This window comes from Branchiostoma lanceolatum, chromosome 1, assembly GCF_035083965.1.
Source record: "Branchiostoma lanceolatum isolate klBraLanc5 chromosome 1, klBraLanc5.hap2, whole genome shotgun sequence".
Lineage (NCBI taxonomy): Eukaryota > Metazoa > Chordata > Leptocardii > Amphioxiformes > Branchiostomatidae > Branchiostoma > Branchiostoma lanceolatum.
This window is the reverse complement of record NC_089722.1, coordinates 14,342,733-14,366,727: the sequence shown is the minus strand read 5'-3', so window position 1 is coordinate 14,366,727 and position 23,995 is coordinate 14,342,733. Positions and strand designations below refer to the sequence as shown.

The window sequence follows — 23,995 nt, the reverse complement described above, 5'->3', positions numbered from 1 at the left end:
GCCACGTTCCGCTCATTTTTCTTTCATTCTACCGGGAGGTGAAGACGGCGCGCTGCTGGGACCGACTTATCAACCTGGCGCCAGCGCACCGCCGTCTGAACCTCCCCGCGTCTCGTGGTCCCTCCCAGGCCCTCCTCACCTGATAACCCTCCGGTCAGGTCTAGACTGAGCTGCCCCCGCACACACGGGGGGGACCGTTTAACATCGGGGCGAGGGAGGATGGATGTGAACTGTTTAAAATCACTTTGATGTCTTACCCTGAGGGTAATTTTAACGTTCGTAATGTTTGATTAGGACGCAAAAGTGACTTCCCCCAGCATACTTCTCGAGGAGTATGCTTTTTATATCTTTGTCTAATTTCGGCATCGCGCCCACGTATCGTACTTTAAAAGAGCGACGATGATACACAAGATGTGCGTGATGTTCTCTGTTGTTTTTTTGATGACGCAGGAATATAGACAGACTTTAGAGGCTTTTTCCGTGGCTTGAAGTCCACAGACTGGCTGTCTGTGCACTTTCTCACGCCATACCCGAGCAGTAATCATTAATACTTCATCCCTGGAGATAAACCACCCTCTATAAACAAGGTCAGAACAGCCGTGTTTCCGTCCTTTCGAAGCTGTTCCTCTTGTCTCGACGCCGCGACGGATTAAAAAAAAAGAAGGAGCGTTCTTCTCGTATCTGTCGCGACCGTTTCGGATCCACGGACGGCTTGCCTTAATTTCCCAGCGCCTTCATCGTATTGAGACGTCACGGCAAACCTGACGGACTTGTTCTGGAGCAAAGATGGCTGTTTTCATCCGGCTCGCCACACGCCTCCTCATCACCGGACTGTTCTTCACTCAGCAAGGTAACAACTTTCCAATTACCTTCCCATTCGGCATGTATTCTCCATGTATCTACACTGATCAGATGGCGATAGATGACTTTATAATCAGTGTTAGGTTCAGTGGCATAGGCAGGGATGCCAAAACTACATAGCCCTGTCCCTAGTGCTGAAACGATAGCATGCCTGTTCTCGCAATGATGGCGCACTCCTCAAGAGAAGGCACAAGAAAAGCACTGCCAAGTAACCAATACCCCAATTTGATGCCATGATTTTTGTCTTATTTTGTGTGTTTCCTCATGCACTGTAGTATGTAATACGCCCATAAAACTTTGTTTCTTGTAGTATTTACCCTTTTATAAGTATGCTTTTAAAACAAGCAACATTCTGCTTACGAACATACGGTATGCTATTCCCCTGTCTTGATAAATGTAATCCCAAGACACGTACAGATCCTGCCAACAGGAAGTGGGCTTACTCCACAGCGGGGCCCTAGTGCACAGAACCGTTCCCCTGGTACATGTACAGGGGACGTGACGGATGTGTCAGCGGGCACCCCGGGTGGGTCGTCCCGTCACAGTCGAGGCGACGACAACTGCCACCGTCGTCCTGACATTTGGAAGTTTTGACCCCACATTTTCCCCCTCTCTAATAAGCATGCGTCGCGACTGCGGAACGATATAGACTCGTTTACACTATTAATTAAATCTTATCTTGACTTCTAAAGTCAATCATGTTGACATACCTATTTGGGTTCGCTAAATGACTAAATCATGTCTTTGTTTCGCGTCGTTTTGAAGTGTAGGTATTGCAAACTACATATAACCTTTAAAACATATGCTACTATATCGTACCTTTTTGTAGTACATACTTAATTGTCATTAGAATTTTTTTTTGCTTGGTGACAGTTATGTTAGAATTTAAGTGGCCCTGTTAGTATACGTTGCAAAATTTGAGTGTAGCGTCCCTTTGCCCTTGTCCTTGTATTGTTTACTCAATAAGAAAACACGTTATTTTTACAACTTCACATCTTTAAGGGGTGGTTTTCGACGCTTCTTTTCTCTTTTTTTCAGATGTTTTTCTCCTGTTCTGTCTATTCAACCTTCTGTTGGCGTGCTCCCAAACGTGTGATTGAAGTCCACGCACCCTCATTACCGTTCTGTACACCGGCATTAGTCCCGTCGCTGATTGAAAGTCGTGTGATAAGGTCGACGAAAACTTCAACGTCGTAATCAATTCTCACTGACCCTGCCACGAATTATGACAACACCATTAATCTCTTTCAAAACCGCTGCGAGCTGAAATTTCGCAGCCGCTATCTTCCCCGCCAACCATCAGATTAAGTCAGTACATTAACACGCACTACTTGGAAGAATAGATGGCCTTTCTGTTTCAAACTGACAGCCGTGCGTTTATATTTCTCAATATATTCAAAAATGGTCTAAATTTGCTACCGTCTGTGCGGCGTTCTGAAATTGGCCTAGTTTTCCCGTAAGGCGTGGAAGATAATTTGGTCCGGTCTGCCAACCTAGTGTTAATACGAGTCCATACAACATTGATCCACGTCATCATACATTTCCATCTTCTCCTCACCCTCTTCATACCTCTTGACCTTCCCATGCAGAACATCATTCGTATTTCAGACAGCGGCAACCATTAATGGAATCTAAATCTGCCCGGCGAAGAGGGATTTGGGGGTAATTCCTTGCGGTAGATGCAGACGATTGAAGATTTCCTGCTCCCTGTCGACCTTCCCGGCGCAATCGATAACCATTACTTCATCTTTCCCGCGACCGCGCGCACACTTCTGTTCTTACGCCCTCCCCGCAAGAAGATGTAAAATTGCATTATTCTTGTCAAATATGAGGTTCAAATCACCGACCTATGCAAAGACTGTAAAAGAGTGTGCGCATCTAATGGAGACGAATGGACGCGTGCCTACATAAAATATGGGAAATTTATTCAGGTTTTGAAGACAATACTCGCAGAACTTTTAAAGTAAAAAGAAAGAAAATGCTAATCGTCTATTACTTGAGCCAAACAAACAGTACATTGTAATTTATAGCATTGAATAAGCATGTAAGTAGTATTATTACTCTGTAGCTTCAAGAATCACCATATATATAACACTATCAAAATGGAAATGGGCGCGATGTAAGCATCTTTCTCCGATAGCCTTTGCCCCGATGCTGAGACTATTTACTGTGCCTGCCGTGCGAGGTTTAGATTGAATCTAAAGGAGGGAAAAAAGCTTACTTTAATGCCCGGATACTCTTACCTACTCCGTCTCCGATTGACCCCGACCACAGAAAAAGGTCCTTCCCACGGGACCGTTTGGTAATTAGAGGTCGGTGTGGGTCTAGGCGGTGCTAAATTGGGCCCCGCGGGATTTAATGAGCCGTCCCTTGCGGGCGCCGCTGCGGCGAAGCTGAAAAGATACCCGGCAAAATAGGGGCCTCTTTGAACTCGCAGATTTCCTTTGCCCGGCTCTTTCAGCAAGCTTTTAATACGTTTATTGGCGGTAAGCAGTAGTGAGGTATCGATCCACGCTAATGGAATAAAAGAGTGCCCATTACCCTTCCAGGGGGGACGCGTGGTTCGGTCTGAAAGCGCTTATTATTCCATGTATTCAAAAGCTGGAAAATATTTCATGTAACAAGTTCTGACACGGGTGTGCCTTCCACCGCGCCTTTCAGTTTCAATAAGCGCATAAAAGGTTGGAAAGAATTGGCGGTTGGGGAAATATTGGCTGTATTGGGCAGGGTCGCATATGGTCCCTATGCATCATGCATGAACGGGTGATGTATAGTCAAACTTATTGCCGTCGATTACCGTTGGTATAACTGTTTAGGGCTGAATATATCAAGTTGTTTTTATGACTAGAAAAAACGAATATACCATTGTGTGAAATCTGCTACGCACCAAGCTATCGGAATATAAAATTGATAATAAGAAAATATTAATTTCGTCAAATGGAACAACTGTTCAGGATAGTATATCAAGGCCAGAATCTTCGTGCACCCCTGCCAGGAATCTTGCATTGGAGAAACCGAAAGTTCTCTTAAGACTAGATTCTTAGAACATACGAAGTCGGGTTCTGTGAATTTAGAAGTTTCCCAGCATATGCACATTGAAATTCCCCCAGACTTTCAATGAGTCTGGACAAAGTCAGAATTTTGGCAACTGGACAGGACGATTTCATAAGGCATAGAGGCATAAAAGAGGCAATCTACATGATAATGATAATAATAATAATGATAATGAATTTTATTCAATTTTAGTCATATGATGGCTCATCGACCATCCCTCAACAGAGACGGTGGCCGATGCTGACATACCAAAAGTATGCATTTTACTTAAGACAAATATGATAACTGTGTTTGTATTTTCTGTAGCCGATGCGGCATCGTACAAGAGGCGACCTGAGTCTACCGCAGTCCTGAGTGGCAATGTTGTCAACCTACGGTGCGCGTTCAACGGGCTAAGTAGTGGAGACGTTGTAGTGTGGCAGGGGCCACCAAACGACGTGGTCATCTCTACCGGACCCACCGTGTTCCAGTCATACATACAGCGACACCGTATTGTTGGAGACAGGTCCAATGGAGAGTACAATCTACAAATTAGCCGGCTAAAGTTAGAGGATAGCGGGAAATACAAGTGTTCTACGGCATCAGTTCCTACTGCCGAAGAAGCCGTATTGACAGTAGTTGGTAAGTCATATGAAACAACAAAAACACAGATACTGGATAATTTTCTTGGAAATCGCAGTGTTGCTACCAACGTACAATGACTAAAATATTTAGGATAGTCGTCCGAATATAGGTAAGATATCATATGTATGACGTCATCTAGCATTTAGAGGCAGACGGGCAAAAGCACTGCGCCAATGAATTCTATTAATGGCCCAAAACAGTTATGATCATGTAAACATTATGATTCCTAAATAGGGTAGCCAACATGTACGCACTAGCTTCAAAGAATATTGAGCATCGTTAAATTTCCAAACAATGTTTATCTAAATGTGACGAACTTTGTTTTTAGTATAGTATGACGTTCAAAGTTCTAACGTGGTTACTCTCGTTACCGACATGAAAATGGAGGTATAGTTTTTGGTATCTGTGTGTCTGTTTGCCTGTGTGTCTGTGTGTTTTCGGATTTTGCTAGTCAGCATGAACACAAGAACCTCCGGATGGATTACGATGATACTTGGTATGGTGGTAGGTCTTGGAAATATGAAGATCAAGGTTAATTTTGGGCTCTCTGGTATGTGACCTTGTTTCACACATGTAGTGCCAATGGCGGGGCCTCCAGAGATCATAGGCGCGGAGCTGCCACTGACGTCAGGGCACGAGCTGCTGCTGCGGTGCCGGTCCCGGGGAGGCCACCCCCCGCCCCGTCTGGTCTGGTACAACGGTACCAAGGAGTTCGGCTCCACTAAAACTCCTGCGGAAACAGAGGACGGACAACAGTCGCTGGAACTGTTCTCTCCACGGGTGTCTAAATGGGACAACGGAGCCAACTTCACCTGTATAGCCGACCAGGGCTTCCCGCACCTAGTCAAACCCACCGGGTCGTCTAGAATACTGAGAGTCAACTGTGAGTTGTACTTTAGATTGTCATATTGGAAACATCATGATAATTATGAATGATGAATATAACTCAAGTTGCCGCTTTACTACAAGAAAACGTCTTGGAATGTCTTAGATATCAACGTTATCACCCTTATGCCAGGTCACAATTTCCAAACCGGTGCCCGGCCGAGCAGTTTGGGAAAAGGAAAAGTATAATGTAAAAAGACAACAAAACATACAAAACGTTTAGAAATCATTGCAAAATTAGTGAATATTTCTTGATATACCCTTTTTTTGTCTAGAAATTTAGCCCTGTAATAATATAATCAAATTATAATACACAGTATTGTAGCTTTTCTAGATGAACCCACGACTTCTTATTTTTCATAATGACATGTTTGTACAACGTACAAAATATAGCATCTACTGGTACATAAATACAGGTCCATAAGGCTAATCTATATGAAACAAGAGTGTATGGGATATTAATGAGCTTTAACAATTGGAGGAATTTCTAACGCCTAGGTATTCTCTAATATAATTTCCTATATATACCACTCTACCGCTTATCTTATATATACCATGGAGGGGTTGTCACATGTCAATACGTTCATTTGTCCCCCCCCCCAGACTCGCCCATAGTGTCCGTCCCGTCCCCCTCGGTGCACGTGCGGGAAGGACAGACCGTGAACCTGACCTGTTACGTGGACGCCAACCCCAGGGCCACGGTTAGGTGGAGGAGGCTGGGGGACATACTGCCGCCGAAGAGTCGCCAGATGTAAGCTATCTATCTTATTGATAACCCTGCCTACTACCCACGTCCACAGGCCAGAAACTGGCCCCTTGCTTTCCAGATGGATACTCCAAGAAGTCCTGTCCCTTGCCCTAGCCTCTGCTTCCCGAATGTTTAACCCAGTGTCCTTCACGATCTGGTCTTTCCATCTCTTAGGTGGTCTTCCCCGGGGTCTGGGGGAAGCTAACTCCTGGCTGTAGGCTTTGTAGACTAATGTTCGTGGGGGTCTTCTTATAACATGTCTAAACCACCTCAGCCTTCTTGTCTGTACTATTTCCACGATAGTCTTTTTCGCCCCGAGTTTGGCTCTGATTTCAACACTTGGTATGCGATCTCGGAGTGTGATGCAGAGAATTGCCCGTAGGCATCTCTTATTGATAAACAGTTAAAAATTCTAAAATTGTCTTTGTACGATTCATGTTTTTACTTGTACAATGAGCTGTAATTTGTAACATAGGTGCTTTTAATACGTATTGTACAGTATTCTGCACTCTAGCCCGTGTGATCAAATAAACCAGTTCATCATCTCTCTAATCTATCACTCTCCTAACTCATTCTCCAAATCCTACCTTCAGTGCACCATGATGTGTATTTTGTACAATTTTGTGCGTACGTTTAAAAAGCCTTGAAATACACTGTCGTATCTGTGAGAACTATTTATGATATGCCTTACAGACATAAACCGACCAAAAATTCACAAAAACGGCTTGACATAATCAGGTCACTATAAGCTCGAGGGTAAATCAAAATGGTTTCAAGCAGATTAGCGTCTTATTTCTGGCGTATTATTTCTCACACCAGAGAGAAGACGCTGAACCTCCAGCAGGTGTCCAGGCAGGACCGGGGAGTGTACCAGTGTGAGGCTAAGAACAGGATCCTTCCTGACGGGCTCGGAACGGTCACCCTGGAAGTCTTCTGTGAGTGAATTAGACTAGCCTCCTTTACCCCCCCTCTCACTGGACCCGCGGCACACTGGCGGCGTCGCTGCGTCCTAAACTGAATTTGTGTTACCCTACTTTATGATGGGATCCCTGGAATATCATTCAAAACGTATGACCAAAAATACAACAAAACACACAAAGCTTCAAACGATTCTTTTTTTTCGATGAAGTTCGTTGAGTGCTTTGTCAATTCCATCGGCCGCAGCGACGCCGCCAGCGTGCCGCGGGTCCAGTGAGAGGGGGGCTTTTGCAGGTCTTCCGGGCGGCACCGGTGTTGATTTTTGTGGGGGAGCTGATTCACGATTTTCAACTTATCGGGGCCAGTTTTTTTTTTCGCTGGGTAAATCGTATTGCCGCCCATAGAATTAGACCCCCTTCATACCATGTACCAGGATTGAGGAATCGGGGGCACCCATGGGACCCTGTTCGCACTCGGCAAAATCTACGCGAATCAGTTCGCTTGAAGGGCAAATTCGAATCGATTGAGTCGAATAGATTTTCTTGAATGTGAACAACCTCCTTCGGGATTGAACTGATCGAATCCGCCTCTTGGGGGTAGTTTGGGGTGGATTTGATTGAATTGACGAGCAGCGGCTTGTTTCAATGGCAGCTGTGGACGCAGCCGAATTGACAGCTAGCGCTATTCGAATGGAACCGGTGTGAATACGGCCCCAGTCACAGGACTGATCGCGATTCGATGCGGTGAATCCACCTCCTGCGATGGATTCTGCGGATCGGGATCACACCCCCTCCCTCCGACCCGGACTGCCTTTTCAGTATTCGTGAACCGGGATCAATCCCGTGCCTTGGTCAAACCCTATTCATGAATCCTGGTATAAACGGAGTCTGCAGTAACTCTGACTGTAAACGATGTCTCCCAGTGACGTTGACGAGAAATCTACAGTCTGATTGTTTCATGTAGTATTCAAAGCCTTCTAGACTCATTTGCCGGACTCCACGACGACTTCATATCGTAAACAATCTTTAAACTCAATTTGTACATGATAAAAACGGTCTTTAAACCAGTGATAAGGCTGACATATGGCTGCGGTGATAGACAGCATTTTATGCTGTGCGCTAGAATCAATAGCCCTGGCTGTACATCAGATGGGAAATACCAAAGATATTGCAAATAATGCAAACATTCGCAATACCGCAATTCGCAGGTGTATACTATCTACTATCTGCTCTTAAGTTATTGACTGTAACAAAGTAGGACTCTCCAAGCAGAGGCTTCGGTCGGGGGTTATTTTCTTTCCCCTTTTCAGGAGTCTATGTCTCCCTAGTCGTTATTTCTAAATGCTAGGGAAACATAGTAGACATCGTAGAAATCCCACTATAAACAACAACGAAATAAACCTCGACCTACACAGCAATTAAACATTTTTATCGCAAATTAAAGAATCTAGTTATATGTGTCCCTCTTTTTTTCTTTTGGGCAGGGAGTTTGGACTTATTTATAGATATACACCTGAACATCGCTTCTGTATTCTTAATGTCTAAATGTTTGATTGTCTTGTTAACTATCTTATTTTCCATGCTTTACAAGTGACGGCGAGGACATGAGTTGTATATAACTTGATTCCGTCGCCAATTTGTCTTGTCCCTTTTGTATGCTTGATGTTTTGTGAACAAAAAGATCTCTGCTTGGAGAGTAACAACGTGGTGAGAAAGGATTGATATATTGGTTTTGTAAACGTCTATTCCTCCCGGCGTTACAGACCCACCGTCCATCACAAACACGCTAGACGAGAAGGTGACTGTCCTGCACACCAAGAACGACTTCTCCCTCGGGTGTCTGGCCGAGGGGAACCCGAAGCCGCACATCCGCTGGCGGCGGAAGGGAACGAACCTGTACTGGGACAACCCGCTCCGGTTCCACCGGGTGCGTTATGACGTGGAGGGGACGTACGAGTGTGTGGCCTCCAGCGACGGCTTCCCGCAGGAGACCAGTGACGTGTTTGTGGACGTCGTAGGTACGTAAGAGCCTAGGTCACATTCGTCTTACGATCGTCGTACGATTGTCTTACGATCGTCGTTCGATCGTCGTACGATTGCATACTGAGGGCATGCATTATTGGGTTAGTCTTGTTCGGGAAATGGCTGTGTTAGATAGTCGGTAGTTGGTTCTGTCACAGTCTGTTTGAAAAAGACATATCATAATCGTACGACGACCTACGGCGACTGTGATCACACCGTAAGTAGCAAACAGCCTCACCAATGCCGTAGCTATGTTTTCAGGGTCAGAGTTATCTAGAGATGGGGAGGGGGGATTTATCAGGTCAGGCTTTGGGATTACGTTAGAAAATGAAAGAAATGTTTTAACATGATTGGGGGGAACGCTGTAACAATGAATAAAAATCAAGTAGAAAACAGCAAACAGTTCTGGTATACGATGAAAGAAGCTTCATGACACATTGTAATATTTGCATCTATCTTAATTTTAGAAAAGCAGAACCGACAAAAACGTAAAATACATAAAGCATTTCATTCGTTTACCCTTCAAATTATTCAAGCCGCGCGAGTTTATTTACAGTATAATTCGGATAACACATAGTCACATGGCTGGGTTTGCAGAAATAAGTCATAAACAATCAAGGAGGTTTACGAGCCCTACTTTTCCCAATAGTATGTCATTGCAAAATCCCCAATTTCACGTCAGACGCTCAGCCCAGATGTCTTCTAATCCGTGTAACGCAGCTGGGAACGGATCATGTGTATTTATGTGTACTTGCACGGCCTAAGGAAAAAATGTTGTGTTTCTTGCTACCCGACCTACCCTGGCATAAACCTGCCGACCCGAGCCCTTTTTGGGTCCACCGCTAGCAAGGTACATAACATTTTCGATCGGACATCTGAGCGATGGTATTGCAAAACAGAATCCAACCATTTAATTCTTGCGTTTTTCTTGCAGACTTCCTGTATTTACACTCTGTTAACAGTTTAAATGGGCTCAAAGTGATATTGGTAAATGCTGGCTCAAAGTGATATTGGTAAATGCTGGCTTATTTAGATTTTGAACCAATTTCCTGACTGTTTTGTAACCGACACGTAAATGTGGGGAGGGCGACGACTCTAAAGTAGGGAGGGCAACTTTAGGTACGAATTCCATTTGAAGACGTATCATTATTATATGGTCTGCCAGGGAACTTGGACAACTTATATATCACGTACAGATAGTTGTTATCAATTTTTTGCACCTATATTTGTGGATTCTGAATGAATTCAAACATGTCGGCGGCGCGTCCCGGCCGACTGTAGTCATTTGCATATGAATCTGATGCAGAGTGGGGAGGGCGAGTGAGTGATTTCATGTTTTGTAGGACGATATTTGTACCGAATTACATCTACTCTGATAGCTTACCTACTTAATTGGATTTCATACGTTGTTTATTCTGATTTTGTGGTGTAAACTTGTGTGGTAGAAAACTGCTTGGTGGAAACTGCGTGCCAGCGGCCGCGGTATACGGTAGATTCTGTGTAGTGTAACCCGGTGTGGTGTAACCCTGTGTGGTGTAAACCTGTGTACTGTAAACCTGTGTGGTGGTATAGCCAGTGTGGCGGATACCTGTGTGGTGTAGCCTGTGTGGCGGAAACCTGCGTGGTGGAAATCTGTGTATTGTAAACCGGTGGTGGTACAGCCAGTGAGGCGGATACCTGTGTAAAGTAAACAGGTGGTGGTACAGCCAGTGAGGCGGAGACCTGTGTAAAGTAAACAGGTGGTGATACAGCCAGTGAGGCGGAGACCTGTGTAAAGTAAACAGGTGGTGATACAGCCAGTGAGGCGGATACCTGTGTAAAGTAAACAGGTGGTGATACAGCCAGTGAGGCCGAGACCTGTGTAAAGTAAACAGGTGGTGATACAGCCAGTGAGGCGGAGACCTGTGTAAAGTAAACAGGTGGTGGTACAGCCAGTGTGGCGGATACCTGTGTAAAGTAAACAGGTGGTGGTACAGCCAGTGAGGCGGTAACCTGTGTAAAGTAAACAGGTGGTGGTACAGCCAGTGTGGCGGATACCTGTGTAAAGTAAACAGGTGGTGGTACAGCCAGTGTGGCGGGAACCTGTGTGGTGTAAACCTGTTGTGTTGGTACAGCCAGTGTGGCGGAAATCAGTGTGGTGTAAACCTGTTGTGTTGGTACAACCTGTGTGGTGTAAACCTGTTGTGTTGGTACAACCTGTGTGGTGTAAACCTGTTGTGTTGGTACAGCTAGTGTGGTAGAAACCTGTGTGGCATACGTCTGTGTGGGTGATAATTTTTCAATAACAAAATGGAACTCCATTACACTTGCATTTTCCTGGCCCTTTGTCTGATGCTTGGCAAGGCTCAGCCAGGAGCACAGCCAATAGACAAACACGAGATAAAGGACGTACATGTCACATGCGACTTCAGAACTGACTGCACCTCTGACTGGGCTACGTTTGCCTTTATGATTAAGCACAGTGGGGTGAATGGGACTCATTTCGGTCACAAGAAAATAATGATGCACAATGATAGTACAAAGTTATCATTGATTATGATTTTGCTTCTAAGTGGAGATGTCGAGATAAATCCTGGGCCTAGACCGCCAAAGTTTCCCTGCGGGAGCTGTAACAAAGCTGTACAACATACCCATACTGCAATTTGTTGTGACGGCTGCGGTAAATGGTATCATAAAGACTGCATTGAGCTATGTTCTCAGGTGTATACTGCATTAGAAACACACCAATCATACTCGTGGATTTGCTGTGACTGTGGCATACCAAACTTTGCATCAGCTATGTTTGACATAACTGATGATACTTTTCATTCAGTAAACTCATTTGATACACTGAGCTCTAGTGCAAGCTTGACAGATGACTCCCCGGTTGCTACATCCACTCCACTTAGATCTAAGCAGGGTAACCCCAATATGAGGGGTCGTGGTTTCAAAAAGACCAATGGTAAACTCTTACTGGTAAACTGCCAGAGTATTCGAAACAAAAAAGCCGAACTGGCGACTGTAATTGACACGTACAAACCAGATATAATAGCAGGCACAGAGTCATGGCTCAATCAAGACATAGCAAGCAGTGAGATATTCCCTGACAACTACATAGCTCACCGTAAAGATAGACAGACTGGCCCTGGAGGTGGTGTATTCCAGGTTAACAGGGATGATTTGATTGTCACACACAGGCCAGATCTAGACACAGACTGTGAGATCATTTGGACACAGACTCAACTAGCAGGAAAGAAACCACTAATGATTGGTACATACTATAGACCTCCATCGGACCAGGGCAATAGCCTGGATGAACTGGACAAGTCCATAAGTAAGATGGGACCTAAAATTAACTCTGACAACGTGATCATCCTTGGAGACTTTAACACACCTGGTATAAATTGGGATGCTAGCACTACAGATAACACTCAGAGCAATTCAGGACAGGCACAGAAGCTACTGCACTTAGTGGATAACCATGGGTTATTCCAAACAGTTCAAGAGCCCACTAGGAATGGTAATCTCTTGGACCTGGTCTTAGTTAATAACCCAAACATAATCGAAAAGACCACAGTAGTTCCTGGAATAAGTGACCACGACATGGTATTGGTGGATGTCAACCTTGCACCCAAACAAAACAGGAAACCCAAGAGAAAAGTGTACATTCGAACTAAAGCTGATGAACCGGCCATCAAGAGTGACCTAAGTGATTATGCAACGAACTTTAACAAACGAACCGAGGATATGTCCGTGACACAGAAGTGGGATGATTTTAAAGACAAAATAAAGCACACGATGAACTTGCACATCCCTAGTAAAACAACATCAAGCAGATACAACCTGCCTTGGTTCAACAGAAACCTAAGAAGGCATTGTCGTAAGAAACAACGTCTTTACAACAAAGCTAAGAGAACAGGGCGAGAGGAAGACATGAACAAATACAAGAGAGTTAAGAAGGGCGTACAGAAAAGCATAAGAGCAGCACATTCAAAATATGTGGCAGACATACTGGGGGAAGCCATAATTGACAAACCCAAAACATTCTGGTCATACATAAAAGGCCTAAGAAGAGACCTTGTCGGCGTAGCCCCTCTAAAGATTGGTAATTCTATTGTCAGTGATAGCGAGAAAAAAGCAGAGGCACTCAGTTCACAGTTTAAAAGTGTGTTCACAGAGGAAGACACAACAAACATGCCAACTCTCGGACAGCCCTGTACCCCTCCCATGGAACACATAGTGATTTCCCCTAATGGTGTCGAAAAAATGCTCCAAGGTCTCAATCCATCTAAAGCATCTGGTCCAGACCAAATACCTCCTTGGTTCCTCAAAATGACAGCCACCGAAATAGCACCTGTGTTAACCAATATTTTCCAACACTCGTTAGACACAGGAGAAATTCCCAAAGACTGGAGGGATGCAAATATATGTGCCATTTTTAAAAAGGGAGATAGAGCTGTCCCCGGCAACTACCGACCTGTATCACTGACCTGTATATCCTGCAAACTACTTGAACACATTATCCATAGTCATGTCATGAAACACTTAGAAAGTTTCAACATATTGACTGACTACCAACATGGATTCAGAGCAAAGCGATCCACAGAAACACAGCTTATATTGACAGCTCACGACATAGCTGGCGCACTGAACAGTAAAAAACAGGTAGATCTAGCAATTCTTGATTTTACTAAAAGCTTTCGATAAAGTCCCACATAGCAGACTCATCACTAAACTAGAGCACTACGGAATTCAAGGCACCACACTAAATTGGTTGAAGGCTTTCTTGACCAATAGGGAACAGACGGTAGTGGTAGAAGGCAAGGCCTCAGCTCCAGTTAGAGTTGCGTCAGGCGTACCACAGGGAACTGTTCTGGGACCGTTACTCTTCCTCCTGTACATAAATGACTTACCAGACCAGCTTGATTCAAATGTTAGGTTATTTGCCGATGACTGCCTGTTATATATAGAGTTGTCCACACAGAGTGATTCACAGCTTTTGCAAGAAGATTTGAACACACTCGAAGAATGGCAAAGCAGATGGCTAATGCAGTTTAATCCGGAAAAATGTTACATCATGCATATAACAAACAAACGAAACCCAATTGTAACCACCTACCAGTTCTGTGGACAGGCTCTAGCAACAGCAAAGAGCCACCCGTACCTAGGCGTTACATTAACAACGGGGCTAAAGTGGAACACCCATATCAACAAAGTAACAACTAAGGCTAAACAGACATTGGGAGTGATCAAACGTAATTTGTGGGCATGCCCAGCAAAGGTAAAATCACTTGCATACACGTCTCTAGTAAGACCAAACCTTGAATATGCTGCAACAGTTTGGGATCCATACACAAAGAAGGATATAGATAAACTCGAGAGGGTGCAGAACCAAGCTGCCAGATTCTGCACGAACAACTATGAAAGGGGCGCCAGTGTAACAAAAATGAAAGCAGACCTGCAATGGATGTCACTTGAGGACAGGAGAACAATGTCCAGACTTTACATGATGTACAAGATGACTAATAAACTTGTGGACGTACCGACTGATAAGTATCTAATGCCAGCTCAGAAGAGGACCAGAAATAGTCATGCTTTTAAGTACCAGAGTTATCAGCCAAGGATTGACGTGTTCAAAAATTCGTATTTCCCGAGAACCATAGTAGAATGGAACTCGTTGTCATCAAGTACTGTAGGAGCTTCATCACTAAGTAGCTTTAAAGAACGGTTGCAGTCAGATATGCAAAGACTAGGTGTAACAGACCGTTCGGTGTAATATGACCAGCTGCTGCCGCGCCGCGTGCCTGCGAAGCTGGTGTGTTACGCCTGATGGCGGTTATACCGGCTATATAGATACAGATACAGATACAGAAAGCAATATCATATATAGCCCAAAAATAGGGTTTTAAAAGTCAATTCATTTAGTCATTTCTATACATGATTAGTTCAAACAACACTATCACAATGACAATGTATAGCAACGTCCATGGTGAAAAACCATTCATTTCCTTTTTTGGGGCCCTAATATTGCATTGTGCCCCATTAGGTCTCACAAGTCCACATGCTTTGAACAGTTGACGTTGGGATGTGTAGTTAGCATTGTGCTTTTTATGTTTATCAATATACTTGTTGATGTTGAAAATACCAGTGTATTGACGCATTCCAGTTTTGCCCTGTTAAACTATATTTGTTGGATCACTTAAGTCGAAATCTGAAGAAAAATAAAGGAACCCTTACCTACCTACCCTATTTTTTCACTACCGGAAACACAACATTTTTTCCGTAGGCCTGAGACAAGTTATTGTCGGTAATGGCGCTAAGGGAGTCTCAGTCACCTTTCTCTGGGACCGGAATTTATAACGAGAGCAGAAACGTGCCTCTGAAAAGAAGAAAGGGAGTTTATGTCTTAGCCTGTAACTTTGTCATTTGAAGACTCATTTTATATTGTGAGCATCAATTTGCATTTGCAAGTCAATAGTAAGCGTACGTTTGGATTATCTATTTGAATCTAATGAAAGTTTCGGAGTCACTTGTTTAGCCATCTGTTGAAACATCAGTCGTCTGTTCATCTGTTATTTGTCATGAACGATAATTAGACGAGGGGGTGAATTCGTCAGGATTTGCGGTGTCTAAGATTGATGCTCTCTCAAAGTCGTCCAAGACATGAACAATTCTCAGTGGGCTAGTTATACATATCGGCGAATGCACAAACGCGTTGTGTTGAGATATATTCATCCGTTGTTACATGTATGGTGCTCGCGTTTAAAGTTGTTTCAATGCCTAAATAAACTAAATGCAACCGCTTTTTATACCTAATATCAATATTAAAAACCACTACGATGCTCAAAACGTGCCCCTTGTTTTTCTGACACTTACATACACAGTAAATATCATCATGATCTATTTACACCTTCTCTAGTTATGCTGTCCATATACATACCCACTCACCGGCACCGGGTGTAAATAGCACGTATATTTCATTGCTAAAAGATGTATGAAATAACCAAAGATCATCGTTTATCTCCAACTTCAGGTAAACCTCAAATCAAGGACGGTCCGTCCCTGGTGTCCATCGGCGACGGGGACACTGCTAGGTTCTTCTGTGACGTCATGGCAGACCCCACCCCTCGTGACGTCACGTGGATCTGGCGGAAGACTAACGGTGTGGAGAACGTCATGGTCACCACCTATAACGGCATCTCCATCAGTAAGAAGCAGACCCAGGAGGGGACATCCTCTGTGCTGACGATAGACCACGCCCACACGGATGACGAGGGGGTTTATATCTGTAAAGCCTCCAACATGTTCGGCAAGGATCAGAGAGAAATCAGACTCATGGTGAAAGGTAGTTATCCATTTCATTCTTTCTTTTATTTAGTTCTTAAGGGGGTACACCCCAGTTTTTTTTTGGGGGGGGGAGGTTCAATTACATCACCCACAGAACGCTACAATTGTCAATCTTGGGCAAAGGGACGCATTACTTTCAACACGGATGAATACCCGGGAGTAAGGCTCGGACCCAAAGTAAATTTCCACCAAAAACACATGAACTCATACGCGTTGCAACCACGTTAGCATTAAATTTCGTTTCTCAACACATGAGAAATGTGAACTCAAATCTAGGGTCTTGAAAGCCTCTACTCATCGATTTAGATTTGCAGTATACACTCGTACGGTTTATTTTCATTTGACTGCATTGTTACAAAATGGAACGAATACGACTCTATAAATAAGAGCATCCCCCCCCCCCCCGAGTGCGACAAGGTCAACAGTTGTAACGTTATTTGACGAATGATTTCTCGTAATTCGGTAGCAAATTCAGGGGAAACATTCCATTATTTCACATTAAAGCAACAAAATCGTCTATCAGCGGGCGAAGAAGATTGCATACAATACCAGTAAACGTGAGCGAGCACCGCCACCAATTGGATTTTACTAGGAGCCAGACTGTATCAAAGAACTGTCTTTATCTAATACTTCTCGTGACCTTTAACCCCTGTTCAGGGACACAGACGTCCATTGCCATCATTATTTCCGTCTCCATGGTGATGGTAGTCCTGGCGGTGGTGTCCGTTGTCGTGCTGTTTATCGCTAAGCGGAAGGAATGGATTTGTCGGCGGAAGAGACACGGTGAGTTGGGTCTCTCCTTGGTGCTGAACATGGCTTTCCCTAACACTTCAGTAGTAACTAGCAACAACTTTTTTTCCAGAATTAAACAAACACACGTTTTAGAATGAAAAACATAAATCTGCTATCAGTTGTTTATCAGTGTTATTAAATGCAGTTATGATGACAAGAACAACGCCATAACGTTATGATTATAGCTTAGAAGGCTTCGGAAGAGAAGAATTGTACATTGAGTCAGGAGTAAGAATCGTCTTTGCGCGTCGTTAGTATGTGTTGTACAACGCAGGATTTGTAGTCTCATTTTGTTCTGCTGTAATCAATCGATCTTCATGCAGTATTTACAGGGATAGTAGGTCATGGCAAACAGAAGAGTCGCCCTCTTGACACTCACTGCGGCTGTGTGTAATGATCAGAGCGGGTAATTTCATCACATGCAATTCAACGTCTCACTAACTCGATCTACAGGATTTTCAAGGTGACCGATTGCCGGGAAGTCCAAAACATACATCAGAATCCTGAACGATACATTCACAATGGACTATTAGTCTACAGTTTACCACGAAGTAACGCATTTCGTCCTTGATTTTTCCAACCCATTTACAGTTAATATACATGGATTACGACAATTGTCAACTTAACTGGACTAAAACCTTGTTAGGTAAAGGCCCTAAATTGAGACTATTTAATTTCTAAAACCAATTCTTCATAGAGATGCTTAGTTTGACTCATCAGCAGCTCTGTTAGGTAGAGACCTTAAGCAAAATTTCGGACTGTTTTAAACTGAAGTCTTTGAAACCACTCTTCACACAGAGACTCCTAGTTTGACTCCCTCCAAGCCCGTGCCGCCCCTGCCAAAGTACGCCAGGAAACCCGGCCACGGTACTAACGACTCCGGAGTGGAGGACCTGGAGCTACAGGAGCTGGACGGGACTCTCAAGCCACGCCCACCGCCCAGGATGGGGAAAGACTGGACCGCTATAGGCCTGTCCTACCCACGTGAGTCATGATTGACAGATTCTGTATCTGTATAGCTGGTATAACCATCTTCAGCATAACACAACAACATCGCAGGCACGCGGCATGGTAGCAGCTGGTTATATAACACTGAACGACCTAATCTTTGCATATTAAGTTTCACGCATCGTTATCTAATGAGGATGCCGCTACTGAAGATGGCGCCAACGATTTTCACTCTACGATAGTTCTATGAGAAATTTTAACACATCAATCCTTGCTTGATAACTCTGGTACTTGAAGGCATGTCAAGATTGGACATTAGAAATACTTCGTTTTCGAAAAAGTCATAAACATTCATTGCTATGAAGTTTTCTTGTGGTGATAACCAAAGATATTTCCACTACATATCTGTATACTGTTTGATATTCTAGAGCACTTCTAGATGCTCTACAGTACAAATGCGCTTAACAATCTCAAGTTTTGACCAAAGAACTAAATAAAGAAATAATTGATGTTTCAGGTCTGGCGCACTCCCACTCCAACACCCTCCCTCCGTACTCCACCGTGGAGCGGCACCGGCCGGAGGGGGAGGACATACGCGAGGAGGACAGCAGCCGGGAGGACTCCACCGACGGAACCACCGTCATGGTACGGTGTAGTTTTATTACACTCCCTTTCTACTAGAGGCTGCCACCGCACTGCAAACCCCGAGTGACCAACGATTTGACAGATTTCTTAAAAGGTTTCATCGATAAAAAAAGATTTTATAAAAAAAAATTGTGTTTTGCTGTCTTTTAAAGGCAACCAAAGCAATATTAGGGCCAAAAATATCGAAATAAAAAAAATGCTGAAATCTTTATGGTAGTGACTAGTGACATTTACTAACACTATTCAGCACATTTGCCTAATAACTTCATACTTTGAGCATTTTAAAACCGCGCAAAAACATGTCGTGCGATGGTTCCCTTAGTTTCGCGAGCCTACAAAAACCCTGGCGACGATTTTCAGTGAGTTCTCACTTCACAACGACGTCGCATTTTTGCATGATGGACGTCGCTATACATTGTGATAGTGTTGTTTTAACTAATAATGTATAGAAATGACTAGATAAATTGTGTCAAAATCCTATTTTCGGGCCCTAATCTTGCTTGGGTTTCCTTTAAGTAATACTTTCCCATCGCGCATCCGATTCTAATCATGAAAGCAAGAGTTTGACCGCAACACATTTAAAATCAAATCAATTTTGATCACTCTATGGTCGCTCACCGATCGCCGTCTAGTTGATGTGTGGATGTGGGTCTTTGTCTAATCTCCAAGCAGATGTTGGAAGGCAAAACATAACGTTTCCAGCTTTCCGCTTCTGACTTTCTTAACGATTTTGCTCTCCAACGTCTGGTTGGAAATTACTATTTCCATGGATGCCAAAGTATTGCCAAGATCGCCCCAGGGGAACAGGCAGAATTTCATTGGCGGCCTGTCAGTTTTGTGACAACCGCGGAGCTAATATGTAGCCTGTGTAGACCTGGTAATACTCTGGCACGCTGGGTACCTTGTAGAATGTTACTATGGATTATATATCATTCTATATCATCTACATCTATCTATCTACCTATATCTATCTATCTATCTATCGTTTGCAATCTTTCTATCTATCTATCTATACATACATACATATAGATAATATAGATAGATAGATAGATAGATAGATAGAGATTGAAAGATAGAAAGATAGATAGATAGATATAGATATGTATATGTATATATATATATCATATAGATGGATAGATATATGTATATTTCTTGCCGATAATTACACAACTGTCTCAATATATCATGCTTGGTGCGTTCCCTTGTACGTTCAACTAGGTCCTAATTCTTTCTCTCTTCCCGCATCGATATTCTCTCAACACTCTCTCGATATACTCTTAGCACTTACAAGTATCGACAGAACATTGTGGCAGGCTTCCAAAGTGACTTTGAACTCTGCTATTTGCTCAAGGCAGTCCAGAATTGTTTGAACTTTAGCGTTAACGTTATCAATTTATCATGCCTCCACTGTATAGAGGTTTGTGGAAAATGACATACTGCTCGGCACTGAAGCTTCGTGTGCAATAGTATTTGAATTATTTATCGTGCTGGTCTTTTGACATTTATGTGTTGTTTTTTTTTTATAAACAAGAGTCTCATTTGCAAGTTCTTGCCCGAGGGCTAATTGCAAAACATAAAACAGTGCGTAGAAAAAGACAAAGTGGCGATGGACTCAAGTTGTGCAACTTTTATCCTCGCCACCGCGTGTACAACATGAAAAGAAATGGTACTAAACTAACATATGAATAATAAATGATAAAAGGTTGTGTTGTTTGAGTGAAAGTCCAGATAACCCCCCCCCCCAGGATGAGAATAGACATGAAATAACTAAAACCGTTAACGTTGCTACATGAAAAAAATCATTTGTACACAACGAAGTATTTTATTCACACCGACGTTTCGATGACCGTCTGATACCTTCCTTGAAGCAATTCTGACTGGTTCACTTTGAACTGCAGCTATAGGTGTCGCTGCTTACAAATGCGGTCCCAAACGTAAACTAATTCATTCACATCAAATAAACATATTACATAGATAGTTAATGTGGTGTTTACAGATGCGGTCCGAAACGTAAATAATGTACATACATAATATACATAGGTAGTTGATGCGGTCTTTACAATGCGGTCCCAAACGTAGCGTTGCCATTGTGTAATTTTGTTTGTGTGTAGGTTCAGATGGAACAGCCCCCGCCGCCTCCTCGGGACAAGAAGAGACGGTGGAACAGACGTGCAGGCGACAGAGCTCACCGTAACCAACACGAGGCCGAGAACGTCATGAACGAGACTCAGGCCGAGAGTTTGTAAACGGAGGAGACCATCTACACCCATCATTTGGCATACTGTTCATCTTTTTCTGCGATAAGAGCCCTGTCACAATTGTGCGTATATTCAAGAGCGCGTGAGTTGCGCATTAACATTTTCTGGGGTAAGTAATGTTTGTGGGGGGAAAGCTCTTTTCTACTTTGACCCACCCTTTGGCAGCCTATTGATCAAACCTAAGAAATGACTTCTTCGGCTGCAAACTTAGCCTAAACCGAAAACATGTTAATAGGCAACTCATGCGGACTTGTATATACGCACAAGTGTGACAGAGGCTTAACACAACCACATGTAGCGCTCTGAGTACCATGAATATCCACTCCACTTGACGGTGATCTCGCTTTGACCTGAATTGGATTTTGTCATCCTTGACTTCATAATTGAAATATCTTGCAAAATTTAAAGGTATGACTAAAAAGACAACAAAGCATACAATGCGTGAAAAGATTCTTCTTTCTATGTATGAAATTATCAAATGAGTGCTTTGTCAAGTCGCAGCGCAATCGCAGCGAAGTCGCGGTCCCAGTGGAATTGAGATGTATTGTGTTATACTAGTATCACTAGATGGACGCTGCACGTAAATACACTACACACATTCTGTCGTTTATCGTTTAAGTTTCACTTGTAGTGAAATGCTACATCAGCCATTATTCACGTCAATAACTATTTGCTGTAAAAACTTGCTGGAGTTTCGGCATGTCTATTTTAAATAGTTTATCTTGCCTACCTTCTGTAGACAGGCAGTTTCACATTGTAAGCACGTATAAACCGTTCGGCTTGTCCTTTATGTATCTCCAGACTAGATTGCCCTTCTTAACCATCTCTACTTGACGTTGAACCTAAGAATACCTTCGCGATGTGTATCTTGTGAGTCGTGAGTGCGTACATATTGGATTTTCCCCGACTCTCCCGGATTGTAATATAGCTTCACGGCGCCCAACGGGGCCGTTATCTTCCGCACAGTTCAAACAGGCGCGGCCTTCTCTATTAAGATAAGGGCAACATGAAATCTTACGTGCTAATTCATTGAAACGGTACATTAAGTTTAACTACATACATCTGTAAATGCCATACTCGGTGTTGCCAATAATACGAAGTGTCTGTAGCTATATTGTAACAAAAACGCCGATATTATTGCTTGCCTTTACACAATGTTGGTAAGATATAATTCTTATACAATATCAACTGATTGAAACAGCAATGGATATATTCTTTCTTATATGGCCACATTATCTTGATTCTATGTATGACGCCCTCTGAAAATCACAAATATGATGTGTGGAATAAGAAAACAAGTCATTCTCGACTATTTTTGCGACTGAATGTTGTATTTTTCCCTTACAATCCCGCATATCTGCATATTCCGTGGACTGTTTGTTTTTTTTTTACTTACAGGGATTTTTACATTAAACAGAACTTGTCCTTTTTTCCAGAGTGCGAACAAAATATTGAGCACCGTTACCCAACCGCCAAAAGGACAATGATTTTACGGTTATTGAAGGATTTGACGAAATCAATACGCATGCGGGTGTCATCCATAAGATCCTGTTATTGTGGCCTAACACCACAGCAAAGCCCTTTGAAAGAAAACAGCATGAAGCTAATTAAGCTTTAGGACGATAATGATTTTCCGTTTCTCTGTACAGTAGCTATAAAATGACCAGAAATGTTTTTCTTTGACGCTTGAGGATTACACATATATATAAAAAAAATGATTTTTTACATGAATGTATGCTAAATAGCCTGAATACCGGCCTTGTTCAGATTCGGTCTCTTTGTTAGTTGCTCTTCATCACTTTACATAGTGCAACTTCGACCGTAGCGAGAAGCTGGCCTGGTTAAGTCCGGTTTCCAGGCTAATTCTAGGACCAAAAACCTTTTATAAACAATGAATCTAGTCATAACGAAAGGTAATGAGATTGAACGACAGCAAGCTAAAGCTATACTATTCAACGAATGAATATATCCAAGGCGACACCATGTCTAAGTCGGCAAAGATCAAATGGGAGGGTATTATATTTCTTCTATCTGCACTCCTTATATGGACAATGCTAGATATACATATGGGTTCTAGTATGGGGAGTGCTGCATATACATGTACTTGTTTCTCGATATCAGCAAACCTATTTGTACGTATTTACAATAACGTGTTTGACGTCACGTAATGCTATAAAGAGACCATATGTGATATAGAACGATATCATATATATCCTGAATGAAATATATTGGCTTGAAAAAAAGAGACTGTGTATAGGACATACCAACATCGCAACAATGCTGTATATACTATGTTAGCGGGGCCAAACGTTAAGGTACTCTATAAGTTCTCATCTAGCCGAATGCAGCAACCAAATAAACTTAAGAACCTCATAATTGTTCTGGGCTCTTTTTATGAAAAAAAAAACAGACTGTTGTTCATCCACTGTTGTTGTGTCCTTACCCGCCACTAGATCTTTACATACAACACCCAAATCTTACAAATGTAGATAGTGAAAAGGCTTGAAATTGTATAATATTCTCCGTTTGTCCCGGTAATGTCCCAATAGCACCCTTACAGTTGAGCTTCTGCTTCCAATTAGTTAGTCGGGAGACCCCGGTTCAATCCTGGAAAGGGCTTCTCGGTTAGGGCTGCTCTCATCTTTCGAAAGGGACATAAAATACCTCTTGCACGTAAGCAAACCCTCCCTGTAAACATATACCCTGCTACTGAAACAGCAAGGAAGCTTGCTGCCCTATGTGCCACCAGGCAACACATTGATCTTAACAAACGAACAAACCTTTGACCTAAATACGTTAAAATTAGTCACGAAAGAGCCTAGTTTTGACGCTGAGATCTAATTGTGAATTTGCACGGCACCGTGTAGATAAATCAGCCGTCCATGCAGATTTCACTACGCGAGGCTCTGACATTT

General features: G+C 43.0%; 1 protein-coding gene across 1 annotated transcript; it reads left to right on the top strand.

Moving 5' to 3' along the window:
• The first annotated feature begins 90 nt into the window (after nt 1–90).
• Nucleotides 91–23,456, top strand: LOC136443875 (kin of IRRE-like protein 3). The gene is made up of 11 exons (XM_066441285.1): nt 91–850; nt 4,222–4,536; nt 5,117–5,422; nt 6,028–6,175; nt 6,992–7,107; nt 8,853–9,107; nt 16,124–16,435; nt 17,095–17,220; nt 18,028–18,213; nt 18,695–18,822; nt 20,934–23,456. The coding sequence occupies exons 1-11, from the start codon at nt 787–789 to the stop codon at nt 21,066–21,068; spliced, it is 2,091 nt and encodes a 696-aa protein (XP_066297382.1). The 5' UTR covers nt 91–786; the 3' UTR covers nt 21,069–23,456.
• The last annotated feature ends 539 nt before the right edge of the window (nt 23,457–23,995 follow it).

Excerpts from the sequence above, each read along its gene's own strand:
- LOC136443875 (XM_066441285.1), top strand. The coding sequence starts at position 787 with ATGGCTGTTTTCATCCGGCTCGCCACACGCCTCCTCATCACCGGACTG. Across the intron at positions 851-4,221 it reads ACTGTTCTTCACTCAGCAAG|CCGATGCGGCATCGTACAAG; the intron begins GTAACAACTTTC and ends TATTTTCTGTAG. Across the intron at positions 18,214-18,694 it reads TATAGGCCTGTCCTACCCAC|GTCTGGCGCACTCCCACTCC; the intron begins GTGAGTCATGAT and ends TTGATGTTTCAG.